This window comes from Argopecten irradians, chromosome 2 (genome assembly GCF_041381155.1).
Source record: "Argopecten irradians isolate NY chromosome 2, Ai_NY, whole genome shotgun sequence".
NCBI lineage: Eukaryota > Metazoa > Mollusca > Bivalvia > Pectinida > Pectinidae > Argopecten > Argopecten irradians.
In genome coordinates this window covers 40,945,754-40,960,609 of record NC_091135.1, presented here as the reverse complement: position 1 = coordinate 40,960,609, position 14,856 = coordinate 40,945,754, and the positions used below count along the sequence as shown (strand labels likewise).

The 14,856-nt window shown below is 35.9% G+C and overlaps 1 protein-coding gene across 6 annotated transcripts in view; it reads left to right on the top strand.

The window, feature by feature from the left end:
- LOC138315501 (protein naked cuticle homolog 2-like) overlaps nucleotides 1-14,098 on the top strand; it is a 43,087-nt gene extending 28,989 nt beyond the window's left edge. For all 6 annotated transcript variants that reach the window (XM_069256565.1, XM_069256566.1, XM_069256564.1 and 3 more), the window contains 3 exons: nucleotides 265-366; nucleotides 2,757-3,304; nucleotides 10,897-14,098. In XM_069256565.1, coding sequence (XP_069112666.1) covers nucleotides 265-366; nucleotides 2,757-3,304; nucleotides 10,897-11,617 — 1,371 coding nt within the window. In that variant the 3' untranslated portion in view covers nucleotides 11,618-14,098. The remainder of the gene's footprint in view (nucleotides 1-264; nucleotides 367-2,756; nucleotides 3,305-10,896) is intronic.
- Nucleotides 14,099-14,856: the final 758 nt, after the last annotated feature.

The following is a 14,856-nucleotide window of genomic DNA, read 5'->3' as shown; positions in this document are numbered from 1 at the left end:
ATAAACAATATTGACAGGTGACTTTAAGACAACACAAAACAAAAACAATCCTTGTAAAAGAAATGATGTTATTAAAGAAAATTCTATCAGAAATAAGAAGTATAAAACCCAAGTTTACATGAGGATGCCTACAGAAAATTAGAAAAGTGGTGAAAAGTTTTAAATTAACAATAAACAATGTTTGAAAGTTTAATTTGATTCAGGGTAAGTCACTGTGGTATTTGATTTATTAACAAAATCATGTGTAATTGTTTATGGTTACAGGAATTTGAGTGTGGGGTGAAGTTTGGAGGCACAGACAACAAGAAACAAGAATGGTCATTTACTCTGTACGACTTTGACGGGCATGGCAAGATTACAAAAGAGGTGAGTATTGAGAGCTGATGGTTCTATGCCATTATCAGTAAGGCTGTCTCAGGGTGGGATGGGATCTGAATAAGGGTACTGTAGGTCTTAGATGATCCGTCAACTCAATATTAGGGATCTTTTATCCAAGAAAGTTCCAGTTGTCTTGTGTCTGAATATAAAAGCTCCAAAAGTCTCTTGTCTCAAAGTTAGAGCACCTTTACTTTCAGTCATCAGAACAAGAACAGAAAAGTGAATGTCATAAAAAAATTGGTATGTAAGTGACATGAATGCTGTCGCTGTATGCCATTATTGCTGATAACGGACCTAATATTCACTGTCAGATATGATTCATGGAACTGATTTGTTCGCTGAGGACAGCCAACATCTAGTCATACCGTCATGGACCTGCCATTGTTAAATAGCACTCGTTGGAGATGTATGATAAGACACAGATGCTAGACGAACAAAAAACGCTATCAATATTATTATTGGGCTGGTGTTTGGCCAGGCATTGAATACCTGTTTACTAGACATTAGCTGTAACAGTGTGAAGGTGTCACTTGTCCTGTCAGACTGTCGGTTTGCATATTTAATGCTAATTTGCATGATTTTGTAATTATGATTAAATTTTGCACATGTTTAAAGCAGTGACAGAACATCAAGCCCTGTTTTTTTCTGTAGCAGTTAATATTGATGAAATGAATACCTTGTTATATTATCTTACTCCAGGCATATTGTTATGCCATCTTAACTTTCAAAACAGACATTTTTTAAACACAATGCCATTGTCAGATAAGTGTGTGTTTCAAAGGCATGTGTACTTCATTAAAATGATCTCCATTCACATTACAACAAAACAATCTGACAATCTGACATGACAAATGATCCATTTTGAAACATCATAATGACATTGATTTTATGCAATAACAATCGGAAGCGAGTATTATCACTTTGCATTGTTGACCCTGGTGAAAGCATTGAGAGTGCAAACATTGAGGAGTGTAAACATTTCCTCACTAATGGCGACAGCTTATTATCATTTCTTATTTTACAGTTTATCAGTAGTGTTATTAGTGTTTTCCTTGATTTCATATTGAATAGATCAACATTTTCATGCATTATTTTGATAGGAGATTGAGCCATTATATATTCATACAATGTGTATTGATCCCTGATTTGTTGTGTATAGTTTTTTTTAACCTTTGATTGGTTTTATAAAATGTAAAGTGGTCTTTGATTGGTCCTATGGAGAATGTATGCTGACATATGATAGGTTGATTGTAATGGTCAGTAGGCTGGACAGTAACCTTTAAGATTATTTGCACCAACTATCTTTCATCACAAAATGGATGTCAGCCCATGCTAATGAAATATTTGACTGTGCAGAGGGTCCAAATAAAAAAGAAAGATGGCTGACAGATCACACTGTTGATTTAATTAGCAGTCTAAACAATACACATATAGGCCTTGTGTTTTTTAAATAGATCAGCAGAAGATATAATCAAGACAAATATGCTGAATGACCTTTCTTTTAACATTTAGTTTGTTGTTTGCCAATAAAACAGAGCCATTTCAAATTCTTCTTTGAATAAATGTGCACATTAATAAGTCGTCAAAACCATAAGAAATTTGAAAGCTGTAATATTGAGTCTGGTTCAAGATGAGCCAAAGTGTTGATAGCATACACATATCTAATGACTAAAGCATGTTCAGTACAAAATCATCCTCAAAAACTTAATTAGAAAAATGTGTGAAATCTGAAATTTCTTCTATCATAGTGTTAATGAAACACAAAGTATAATGAGTTAATCAGGAGAGCAGTGGCCAATCGTACTGCTCCTGGTCATTACAGTATTGGGCATTCTTCCAGCAGCTGAAAATTATTTTTGATTTCATCTTCGGGGTGATGTGTACCAAAGTGAAGCTGGTGTTTTCAGTGTAGTAGATAGCAGTGTTGGTGTTTGGGCAGTTTATTGTTGCTGGCTACAGGAGAGGAAGCCGTGTGCTGACCCAGCACACACAGAAAACCAAACACAATTTATCAGTATCAGCCGTCTCTCCTTGTTGGTGTGCATTGTATGTGCATACATCTGTGAATACAACTTTCTTTGAACTTCGGAACAACAACTGCAAGCCAGCAAAATGTTGGTTAATTCGGTTGCCTTTGAATTGCCGACAGATACATATTTAACATAGTTATGTATAATTGTGTTTAGCTAGCATTTTGGAAAATTATTTCATGTTCTGTAGTGATATAAATGTTGATTAATAACAGTATGACCTTAAAGTAGGTTCACTGTGAAATGATTGCACTCATCTGGATATTGTAAAGACAAAGCACATGTGTGTGGTGTGGTATTTTGTGATGTAATTGTTGACTTAACCCTAGTCTGTTATTGCCTTTTCAGGATCTTGCCAGTCTGCTGAAGGCTCTTTATGACGCGGTGGGGTCATCCATCAAAATTCCTTCAAACGGAACCAAAACACTCAAGTTACGTCTGACAGTTGGACAAGATGGCTCTCAGTTACCGGGCAACCGGACATCTCCTTTAAAAGTTAAAGACTGTGGTAAAGAGAAAGTGAAGGATATTTCTAAATCAAAAGACTCTCCTAAATCAAAAGAATTCTCAAAGTTGAACAACCTTACAAGAACTCATGTTCAAATGCCAGTGAAATGTAATAATGAAAGTAAAGGGCAATCTTCAACAGGAGTAAATCCAACTTCCTGTCAAGGTCAAGGGGTCAATCACACTTCATGTCAAGGTCAAGGGGTCAACCAGAGATCTTGTCAGGGTCAAGGAGTCAACCATACATCTTGTCAAGGACAGGGTGCTAACCAAGGATCTTGCCCGGGACAGAGCTGTAATAAAAGGATACAGTTAACGTCCCAAGAACAACAGGAGCTGGCTGAGCTTGTTCAGGAAAACATGGAGCGTAACCACATCAAACAACTCAGGTAGGTACCTAATACAACCTTGGTAGTTATCCAGAGGGATTTATACAATACAACTTTAGTAGTTATCCAGAGGGATTTTTACAATACAACCTTGGTAGTTATCCAATGGGGTTTATACAATACAACCTTGGTAGTTATCCAATGGGGTTTATACAATACAACCTTGGTAGTTATCCAGAGGGGTTTATACAATATAACCTTGGTAGTTATCCAGAGGGATTTTTACAATACAACCTTGGTAGTTATCCAGAGGGATTTATACAATACAACCTTGGTAGTTATCCAATGGGGTTTATACAATACAAACTTGGTAGTTATCTAGAGAGATTTCCACAATACAACCTTGGTAGTTATCCAGAGGGATTTATACAATACAACCTTGGTAGTTATCCAGAGGGATATCATAAATCCAATAGGTCAATACAACTTGTAGTTATCCAGAGGATTTCTACAATACAACTTATTATCCAGAGGTTTATACAATACAACCTTGTAGTTATCCGGGGATTTATAAATAACCTTGTAGTTATCCAGAGGGATTTATACAATACAACCTTGGTAGTTATCCAGAGGGATTTATACAATACAACCTTGGTAGTTATCCAGAGGGATTTATACAATACAACCTTGGTAGTTATCCAGAGGGATTTATACAATACAACTGATTATCAGAGTAGAGTACAATACACTTGTAGTTATCCAGAGGGATTTATACAATACAACCTTGGTAGTTATCCAGAGGGGTTTATACAATACAACCTTGGTAGTTATCCAGAGGGGTTTATACAATACAACCTTGGTAGTTATCCAGAGGGATTTATACAATACAACCTTGGTAGTTATCCAGAGGGATTTATACAATACAACCTTGGTAGTTATCCAATTAGGGTTTATACAATACAACTTTTGTAGTTATCCAGAAGGATTTCTACAATACAACCTTAGTAGTTATCCAGAGGGATTTATACAATACAACCTTAGTAGTTATCCAGTAGGGGATTTATACAATACAACCTATACATACAACCTTAGTAGTTATCCAGAGATTTATACAATACAACCTTGGTAGTTATCCAGAGGGATTTATACAATACAACCTTGGTAGTTATCCAGAGTGGTTTATACAATACAACCTTGGTAGTTATCCAGAGTGGTTTATACAATACAACCTTGGTAGTTATCCAGAGTGGTTTATACAATACAACCTTGGTAGTTATCCAGAGTGGTTTATACAATATAACCTTGGTAGTTATCCAGAGTGGTTTATACAATACAACCTTGGTAGTTATCCAGAGTGGTTTATACAATACAACCTTGGTAGTTATCCAGAGTGGTTTATACAATAAACTGGTAGTTATCCAGAGTGGTTATACAATACAACCTTGGTAGTTATCCAGAGGATTTATACAATACATTGGTAGTTATCAATAGGTTTATACAATAAACCTGGTAGTTATCAGTAGTGAGTTTTATACAATACAACCTTGGTAGTTATCCAGAGGGTTTATACAATAAACTTGGTAGTTATCCAGATGTTTATACAATAAACCTTGGTAGTTATCCAGATGTTTATACATAACTGTAGTTATATACAACATTGGTAGTTATCCAGGGGTTTATACAATACAACCTTGGTAGTTATCCAGAGTGGTTTATACAAACAAATACTAAACCTTGGTAGTTATCCAGAGTGGTTTATACATATAACCTGGTAGTTATCCAATATAACTTGTATTCCAATGTTTACAATTACATAACCTTGGTAGTTATCCAGAGTGGTTATACAATAAACTTGGTAGTTATCCAGATGGTTTATACAATATACATACAACTTTGGTAGTTATCCAGAGTGGTTTATACAATATAACCTTGGTAGTTATCCAGAGTGGTTTATACAATATAACCTTGGTAGTTATCCAGAGTGGTTTATACAATATAACCTTGGTAGTTATCCAGATTGGTTTATACATGTACAATACAACCTTGGTAGTTATCCAGAGTGGTTTATACAATATAACCTTGGTAGTTATCCAGAGTGGTTTATAATATAACCTTGGTAGTTATCCAGATTGGTTTATACATACAACCTTGGTAGTTATCCAGAGTGGTTTATACAATATAACCTTGGTAGTTATCCAGAGTTTGTATGTGATACAATGTAATAGTTGTTCAGCCACTTGACATGGGACTTACGCTAGTGAAAGGTCACAGAAAATATCACATTTGATTTTAAAGCCCCATTTTGGTCTTTATACAAAATGTGTATATTATTCTGTTGCTTTTAAAATGCTGCACAATCATATTATTGGATACGCTTGACAGACATTTCAATTTTATGCTCGTTCATCTTTATAAACGTTGTCTTTTTTCATTGATCACGAAAACTTGTGATATGATTTATGACGCCTCAGTATGAAAGGATGAAAGTAAAGCCAATTTGTACAGGTGGCCAATCGGGATGATGAGCTATGAAAGCCTACGTACAAAATAATAAGCACTGAATGGATTCATGAAAACTCTATGGCTGACATCAGTGTGTATAGGAATCCAAGTGGTTACATGTTTCTCACAGAGTTTTATTAGAAAAGTCACAAGGGACAGCTGTGTCCCACTAAATACTCTATTGGGACAATTTGAAAGCAGCCCAGCACGGCCCAGCGATACTCCTTTATGCATTTTCTGTTAAGTGATGGTTTGCTATTGTAGTGGTGGAACAGATAGCATCTATAACACAAGATGAAAGTTATTCAACATGCCTATATAAGTGGTTCAAAGATATCTACAAGTCGGCCAATTTACATCTGTGGTCACTGGGCTGCAAAATTTATTTAAGAGGCATAGTCTCATTGAGAATTTACCAGTTATTAATGGTAAAGAGACGTCCCATCAAACTTAAGACAGTCAACAATATTATGAACAAGATTTCCAGGGTTCCAAACTTTGATATATTTATGCTGGTAAAAATGAACTTGCTTAAAGTGAGCATGTCGACCATCATTGTGTGTATTTTGAGAGACTTTGTTGGTTTTAAAGGTGGTGGATATTATTCACCACAAGCATTTTGTAGGCATACTACAGTTTCCATCTCTGACCTACTGTAGCCAAATGTTTATGTGGTAAAACACCACTATACATATGCAGCCAACTGTTTTATTTCTACATGAGATACATGCCAGACAATTGACAAAGACTGAAGGTAATTAGTTTTTCCGTGGTACTCTGGCTTTCCTGCGTCGGCAAAAGTGCAGTGTGTCCTTACATGACAACCATGGCTGTTTTAAGGAAGTGAAATGCAAACAAGTTTTAATCTTGAAAAGCACAACTGGATTTGTAAATTTAAAATACCATAATTACATGTTCTGTTTAAATATATTAGATTGCTCAAGTGATGAGAAGAGATTTTATTTGGAAACACAATGAAATTGAAATGACTTTATAAATTACATCAAAAACAATGTTGAAAAGGGAATCCTATGCAGCCATGATGATAACCAATACTGCCGTTATTACCCATCTGATATAACTAGTATTGTTTCTATCCCAGTATACTTGTTACGCATAATGGGATGATGGGTTTTGCCTCAGTAGTCATATTGGTGTTGATAGCACTTAAGTTGGTACCTTTGAAATTGAAATTGTTGATAAAACAGAATAATTTAAATGTCACTTCCTCCAGCGAGTGCAGGCTATCCCATCTAGAGACCTAGCCAATTACATACATGTTTCCTTATCAAAGGCACCCACGACCTTGCAAAGGCATACATTTTTCATGACAAAGATATTTATTGATCACTTCCAAAAAGAATTATTTAATCATAATGTGGAAATAAATCAGAACTGATCCTTTGTGACATGGGACAAAATGAGTGTTTCAGTCCCTGTAGGTAAAATGTCTTCATTGCCTTGAACTGTAGCCATAAGGTAGCTATAGATGGTTCCTTTTGTTCTTTGTCTGTCTCCTAAATAATCCAGTCTTTTGTCTGCCTTCCGAATTATTCCTGTCACTTGAAGGGAGTGTGTCTTTGAAACAATACACTCAAAACCCCTTGTAAAAGCTGCATATTGTGAGAATAATGGCCCCATATATTCTATAGGTACTATGGTATTCCCTTTGATCTCTGCAGCTTCACAGTAGCGATGGGTCCTGCTTGACTAGCTACAGAGCCAATGTGGCCTCTGGATCGTCCCGGGAGTCAGTCACATTGACACATGCTTATAAAGTAGCTGTATACCTGCGTCTGACTGTACAGTTTCTGATCTTTTTTCCCTACTTATGTCGTCACGACTATCAGCTAGATTGCTATCTTCTTTGTCTTGAAAGTAAAGGGTTCACAGCATCGTTGATCTTATCTTAATCTTACACATACCTGTTTTTGTAGGGCAAGACTTTCACTAGTGGTTGAAGTTCACTCATTTACTTTCGGAAAATTAATCAATTAAGAATTATTGATACAATTAAGGTCATGCATGTTTTAACTGTAGAAACCAAAATACCATTGATTAACTACAGTGGCACACTCTTCTGCCCCTTCCCCCTGGTCTGACACAAAACCCCACTTCCTGGGAAGATTGCCCCTGCTGTGACTGAAAATCAGCGTTGTCGGTATTATTCTCTGTCATGTCCGCTGATTAGAGAATCGCTAACCTAGTTCTGGACACTGATCAGTTTCATGACCATTCTTTGATATCGCTATAAGCCTTTGATTTATACAAATTATTAATTTATAGTCACTGCTCTGGCTACATTCACATTTCCGCGATAAAAGACAAATATTATCACCCTTTTGATCTAGGATTTTTTTTTATATCATTTCTTGCGGGGTTGTTCGTTTTAAGTCGTATGCATCGTTGTCCCGTTCCGTGATGATGTGTAGGAAGCGCCGTGAACGTCCCCTGGTGAAACTCGCCATCAAACCAGATTGGGTCAATTGTACTCAAGTGATGGCATTTCATATGTTGGCTCCTATCTGTTGTCTCGGTAAACGAAACACAAGAAAGAATAAAAGAGATGTTGAATGGCGTTGGGCTTTGATCCTGCTTTGATCAGACTGCTTTAATTCATTTAAGGCACAGATCAATGATGTCTAATGAGAGCTTTGTTGTCCATGGAGTGTCAAAGGCAGGGATTTCAACAGGGACACGCTTAATTGGCCGGCCGCTGCCAGCTTTACTGTAGAAGATCATTATAATTCCTGACTTTTTGGACATGCAAGCCACAGGAATCAGCCACTGAATCGAGGCCATTAATTCTTAACTCAGTAATTAATTGCACAAAGAAGTCTTTTTTTGCTTTGATGTAAACATCTTCAGGCCTAATGATATATTTTAGTTATAATTAAATTGGTCTTTTATACCCTGGAAACCAAGTCAAGTGTGTCTATCTTAGTGATAATGAAGGCTCAAAATATTCTGCTGTATTATAAAAAATGTGACCTTTTTAAATTTTATTTCTCTTTAAATGGATTTGATGCTGCAGCTGATGAATAAGTATAAATTATGAATATCCTTTCTAAACTGCAATAATTCCAAAGAATTTGATTTGTACATTAGATTTTTCAGTTTCAAAACATAAAGATTTAAATGATAAAGTTACTAGAGATAGAAAAGCACAAAATACATATTTTGACACACAGAGATAAAACAGATAAAAGATGTTACTATAGAATTAACCTCTAGGCAGGGAATGAAACCATGTATTACTATGATTGGTAATTATTTAAAAACTCATAAATGATTTCAATAATAAGCTTTTTACTGAGCTGAGGGGTTTAACGTACCACAACGTATAATTCGTTTCTGGGTAAAACGCTTTTTGCTCGTCCTATATATGATAATTTTGATACTGTTGGGAAAAGCAATGTGGAGGCTAGGTAGACCTGTGCAATAAAATATTCTGAAATGAAATGCTTGACCAGTAAACCTAGCTTGACACCAGCACAAGGTTGCTGCAGACTGACTTTGATACTGGCCAGATTCAACAGCTATAAAGGACTTAGAAGTAGTATTGGTTCCATAGGGGTTGTATAAACTCGGAGGCAATCTCATTTACACAAATTGATTGATAATACTTCAACAGAAGCCAGAATCTCCTACATCAAAGTATTTTCAAAGTTGTGCTGGTCCTTTAAAGTGTCTTTGTTCACAGGCATCTCACTGAATGGATAGCTTTATCGAAAATATGGCAAAGACAATAAATTTGTGCTGGTATGAAATAAATAGCATACTCGCTCTTTTCTTACTAATCAATAACTGCAATGAAAAGTTAAATTTTATCGGGATATATAGGTAATTGAATGCTACTTTATATATAGGGGAGAGACGTCTCATCTTGATAGCTTTGTGTGCATTGTTTTGTGTTTGATTGTTGTGTCTTTGAAGTAGACATAATCTGTACGATGAAATGTTAGAGGCTGAAGTTCTATCAATGAGTGGCCCATCCGAGGAAATAAACAACACAATTATTCGTGCTTGTCAAAGCTGTAGAGCAGGTTGAGATAGACATTATCTATCAACGTATAAAGTAGTTATACAATTAAACGTCAGATATTACTATGATACTGGTGGTAGAACAAAGCAGACGGCATCTTTAGACACTCTGTTTCTGTCTCTAAACAACTATAACAGACATTTCTTAGTAAAAAGATAATGCAAGCTAGGTTTATAGATAAAATTATCAGAAATATCAAACATTGACAGAATTGTCATGTTTTCTTTGTTTAGAAAAAACTTGACATCAAGCGAATTACATGTATTTGCGATCTATTGTGGCTTTGAATCTTTTAACCAATCAAATTAACAAATCAGTCAAAATTCATCAAATAGCATGGTATCATCAGAGAATTTAGAGATCAGCCATACGAAACAGTTGCCATACCGTATCATTGCCATTACTGCATTCAAAATTTATTTGTAGCAATTTCTAACAGCATCATTCTTTTCAAGAGTATTGCCAAGGGACTATGTTTAATTCATGGTAATGTCTGTCAATAAATTCAAGATAAAGCCAAGGTAATTGAAAGTTTGGAAACAAGGGATTCAAATTATCTGCATAGATGATTCTAATTCCAGATTCTGTGTGTTATGTCATTGTTACCTAAGCACCAACGGTTGATAACAAATTGTGATGTTTAGCTCCGTACAGTATTACATTGTCAAATGATCTGTGCTTTTATTGCACTCAACAGCCTGAAACTCCTCACGCTACGTGATATGAAATTCATCAAACTTTTACATCAAATTATAAATTTCATATTACATATATAGTCATGATTGTAAGTGCCTGGGTATATCAAATATGATGATAATGTTATTTAGTATGTGCTATATTGTACCAGGGTCGGATAGGAGTAGTTGTGTAATTGTTTGTCCATCCCATTCTTGGTTTAGTGTATCCCTTGACTAAGGTTCATTTGTGTGTGAAAATGAGCATGGAAAGACATTTTGTAGCATCAACAATTTTCTGGTGTAATATTAAATTCAGATATAAAGAAAGGGAAGTACCTTGGTCTATGTATCTTTTAAAATATTTTGATACCAATATTTTTCACAGGAATTTTGAAAGCCGAACTGAATGATTTTTTTGTTCATTTCAGACGTCATCATAGCGATTGTAAAGGCACAACTAAGGAGCATTCGAACCACAAGCGACGTCATAGGGGCCACAAAAACAACAACACCTCAGCACCAGTGGATGTCAACATAAATAACCATGGCGACCAGGCTAAAGAGTGTCAGGATCGCCGCAATTATTACCTCGACCTGGCAGGAATAGAACACAATGCAATCACCAAGTGTCAGTCATTCACAAACAATGCTATCAGCCAGGGTCAAACTGCCCAGCCCCACGGGAATCACCACCACAGATCGCGGTCCCAGGATACAAATCAAAAGTGTGACAACATACGACGCGAAACTGAGTGTCTGAATGTGAAACATGAACAGCAACAAGCTGCGGCGGACACTAGTGCAAAGCATGACCATATTAGGTCAAGGTCATTTGATCCACAAGAAACAGTGGTGAGGTCACCGAAAGGTCACCATAAATCAGCAGGGTCATCTCCACATAAACATGGCCGTTTTCGACCAGTTAGTTTACCAATGCATATTCCTGACGCTGTGTCAGCACACTACCACAGACGGCACCGGCACCGCGAAAAGGATCATGATCTGGCCATGCAGCAGGTGGCTGAGTGGATCGAACGTGAACATACTTGTGACATGGATGGGGATCGCATTGTTGTGCAGCGACACGAGCATCACCATGTCCATGAACACCATCATCACCATCACTACCACCACTACTATGAGGCCTGACTCGCCGTTCTCTAATACTCAGATGTGTTCATCGTATATACTCCAGGCATATCGGCCTTCATACACCCAGCTCACTCAAGGTGCTTGCACAGGACAAGTTGGTTGAACATTGGATGAGTTCTTTACCGTGTGAACATATCCAAGCTGCTAACTTGGGTCTAGGATCATGGGAAGGACTAGGGCTCATATTTATAAGGTGCTGAAACTACAAGTCATTAACACTATAGAAATCCAGTTGTTTTTCGTCTGTGTAACTACTCATCTGAATAAGTCAATGGACTCCAGGGTTTTATTCCTCAGAAAATACCGAGGCATGAAAAGACAATTCCTGGGATTTTGAAACAGGGAAGAAAATACCCAACAGATCTGGAGAAGAGACCACCTTCCTCATTTATCTAAAATTTGAGGATGTATTTCCAATACGGAAGATAATTGCTTTTTCAGGGGTGGTAAACTCCTGTCTATTTTTATCTAGCAAGAACAGCCTCTTATTTTTTTCGGAATATTGATTGTTTATTCCTGATCTTTTTGAGACAGGAAAAGATAACTCCAGATGAATCTGTTTATGATACAATTATTACAGTTTTATTTGTTGTAAGGCAAGTTTCCATGGCAATGCTTATCACCAAAGATTAAAAAGGACTTGACTACAAGTCTACTGTGATAAAACCACACAAGATACTTTGTACCTCCAAGTGCAGGGTTCCAATATTGCCGCTCTACAGCTGTATGTTGCCTGGATACTACCTCAGGTGTTGCTATGGACACTGTTGCTATTGGAAACCCTGTCAATGCTGCCACGGACAGTGTTATAGGTTGCTACTGGAAACGGACTATTTTATTTCCTCAGTGATATGAGGAGTTGTAGCCAATGTCGTTATAATCAAAAACCTTTGTAAGAGGTGAGAGGTCATGTGTCGCATTTTCATCTGTTTTAATTTTTCATTCAGTCTGTGATGTGCTTGGACGTGTTCCATTGCAAGATTAATGTCAATATTTGTGAAATACATATATCTATATCTATATATATTTATAAATTTAGCGAAAGCTCTAGAGGTACAAGTGTAGTGTTTAGAAGTAGACAACATATATATTGTCCCCTACATCAAGATGTTCAATCAATTCTTTCCATCATATTGGATGTATGGTTGTTTGTGAATATTGCAACAGAAATAAAGGGTATTCAAATTAATCTTAACAGAATGTAAAGTCACAGATTCTGAAAAATAGTTTAAACCCAAACTTCATCTTCTGATGGTATGCATAATTTATCAGCATTTTGTGAAATTGTAATATTTCTTATACTTTTTGCAATAATTATTTCCATGGGTATAAATGAATGATTTGTTTTTGTTTCTTTTTATTGTCAAGATGTCAGAATTTGTCATCTGTTATTAATTTCATTGTCTATATACATGATATGGTATGAACAAAGCTAAAAACATGACATTCATCACATTAACTTTTGGTGATCCATGTTATTTTGAGTTTGGAGTGTAAGTGATCTCTTTGTTGTAATTCTCTATGTAACTATAAGAATGGGAAGCTTGTTGCTATAGATACTAGTATCGGAGTAGCTCAACTGTTTTACTACCTCAATGTGTGTGAGTTTCATTATGTCAAATGTTGTAATGGCAAAGTATATGTGTACAAATAACATGTGTACACATGTGTATGTATAAGTGTACCAGTGTTTACACCTGTTTGTATACAATACACACCTGTAAATATTGACAGGTGTGTATTTACCTAAATTACAGGTGTGCAAATATATAAATAGGTGTATCAGTGCGCACACAAAGTGTACCTGTGTACTGTATGTGTGACACTTAGGTGCATACTTACAGAGAAATTTGTATGCACATACTTTTAAGTAGGTTTAAGCACACACATACAAGTGTGAACTTGTGTTGTACTCACCTGTAAGTTTGTTGCATACCTGAATATAACGGACCACAAATGTAGGTGTGTTACATATCTTTATGTACATGTGATTCACTTCTGTATGTACCTGTACATGTGCATCAAACCTGTACATACTGTACTAATGTACACAATAATTATGTACATGTGTAACAAACTTGAATGTACATTATGTTACATGTGTAACACGGTTGTATGTACCTGTGCATGTGTAACACACTTGTATATGAGTAGCACCACTGTATGTACCTATACATGTGTAACACACCTGTACATATGTAACGCAACTGTATGTACCTGTATGTTTGTAACATACTTGTACATGTATAGCATACTTGTTTTAATTTTTACATGTGTAACACACCTGTACATGTGTAACACAGCTGCATGTTGCTGTACATTTGCAGCACACATGTACATGTGAATCACACCTATATTTACCTGTACACATCTGTATGATAGTGAGTGAGAGTATCAGACAGTACCTGTTTATGTGCTTGTGTGATTTGTCCACCATTCATTGGTTATCTTTTTGTGACATTAAAATAATGGCCAGTTTGTTTGACTTTGTTATTTTCTTACATTAAATTATACTGGATTACCCACAATTATCACCTGATTTCCATGGGTGTTTATTAGGATCTCTGGTCTTCTGTAACTCACGTATTGTAATATGTGTGTATTACTGGAATTAGTGGCAGGGTGGAATCTTTTGCTTATTCATTTATTTCACTTTCTTGAAATATCTATATCACTGTGAGTACATCTATACGATAACATATTAACAGGGGCAAATCTTGCATGTGAATCATTACTGATACAAAACGCTAAAATTGGCACAATTTAACAGTTTGATGCTAAAAAGTCATAAAAATCCACATGCCAAAATATCAATGTTTACAGTATCCACATAGGTTAATAATTAGGCATCAGAATACCATATTCGACCCAATGAACATCCGGGGTGCCTAAAAATTGCATAATTGGAGGGCCATCACCAAATATTATTTGCAGAGGACACATTCATATTTCTTATTTTACACAAAACTGGAATCATTGGAGCTGTTGTTCTTAAAACAAGATATTATTACAAATGCAATACTACAAAGAATAAAGGCAGGTTGAGTAAGTATCAATTTCCATATCTGTATGACCAGAAAAAGAGAGGGCCAGGATTTTACTATACATGTATAGTTTCATTGATTCAATTTGTTTCAGTTTCCATTTTGAATACTTAAACATAATTTAGTTGATGAATACTTAGATTAAATAACAAACGGATACCTAATTTGACCCCATAGGTGTTATTTTACCAA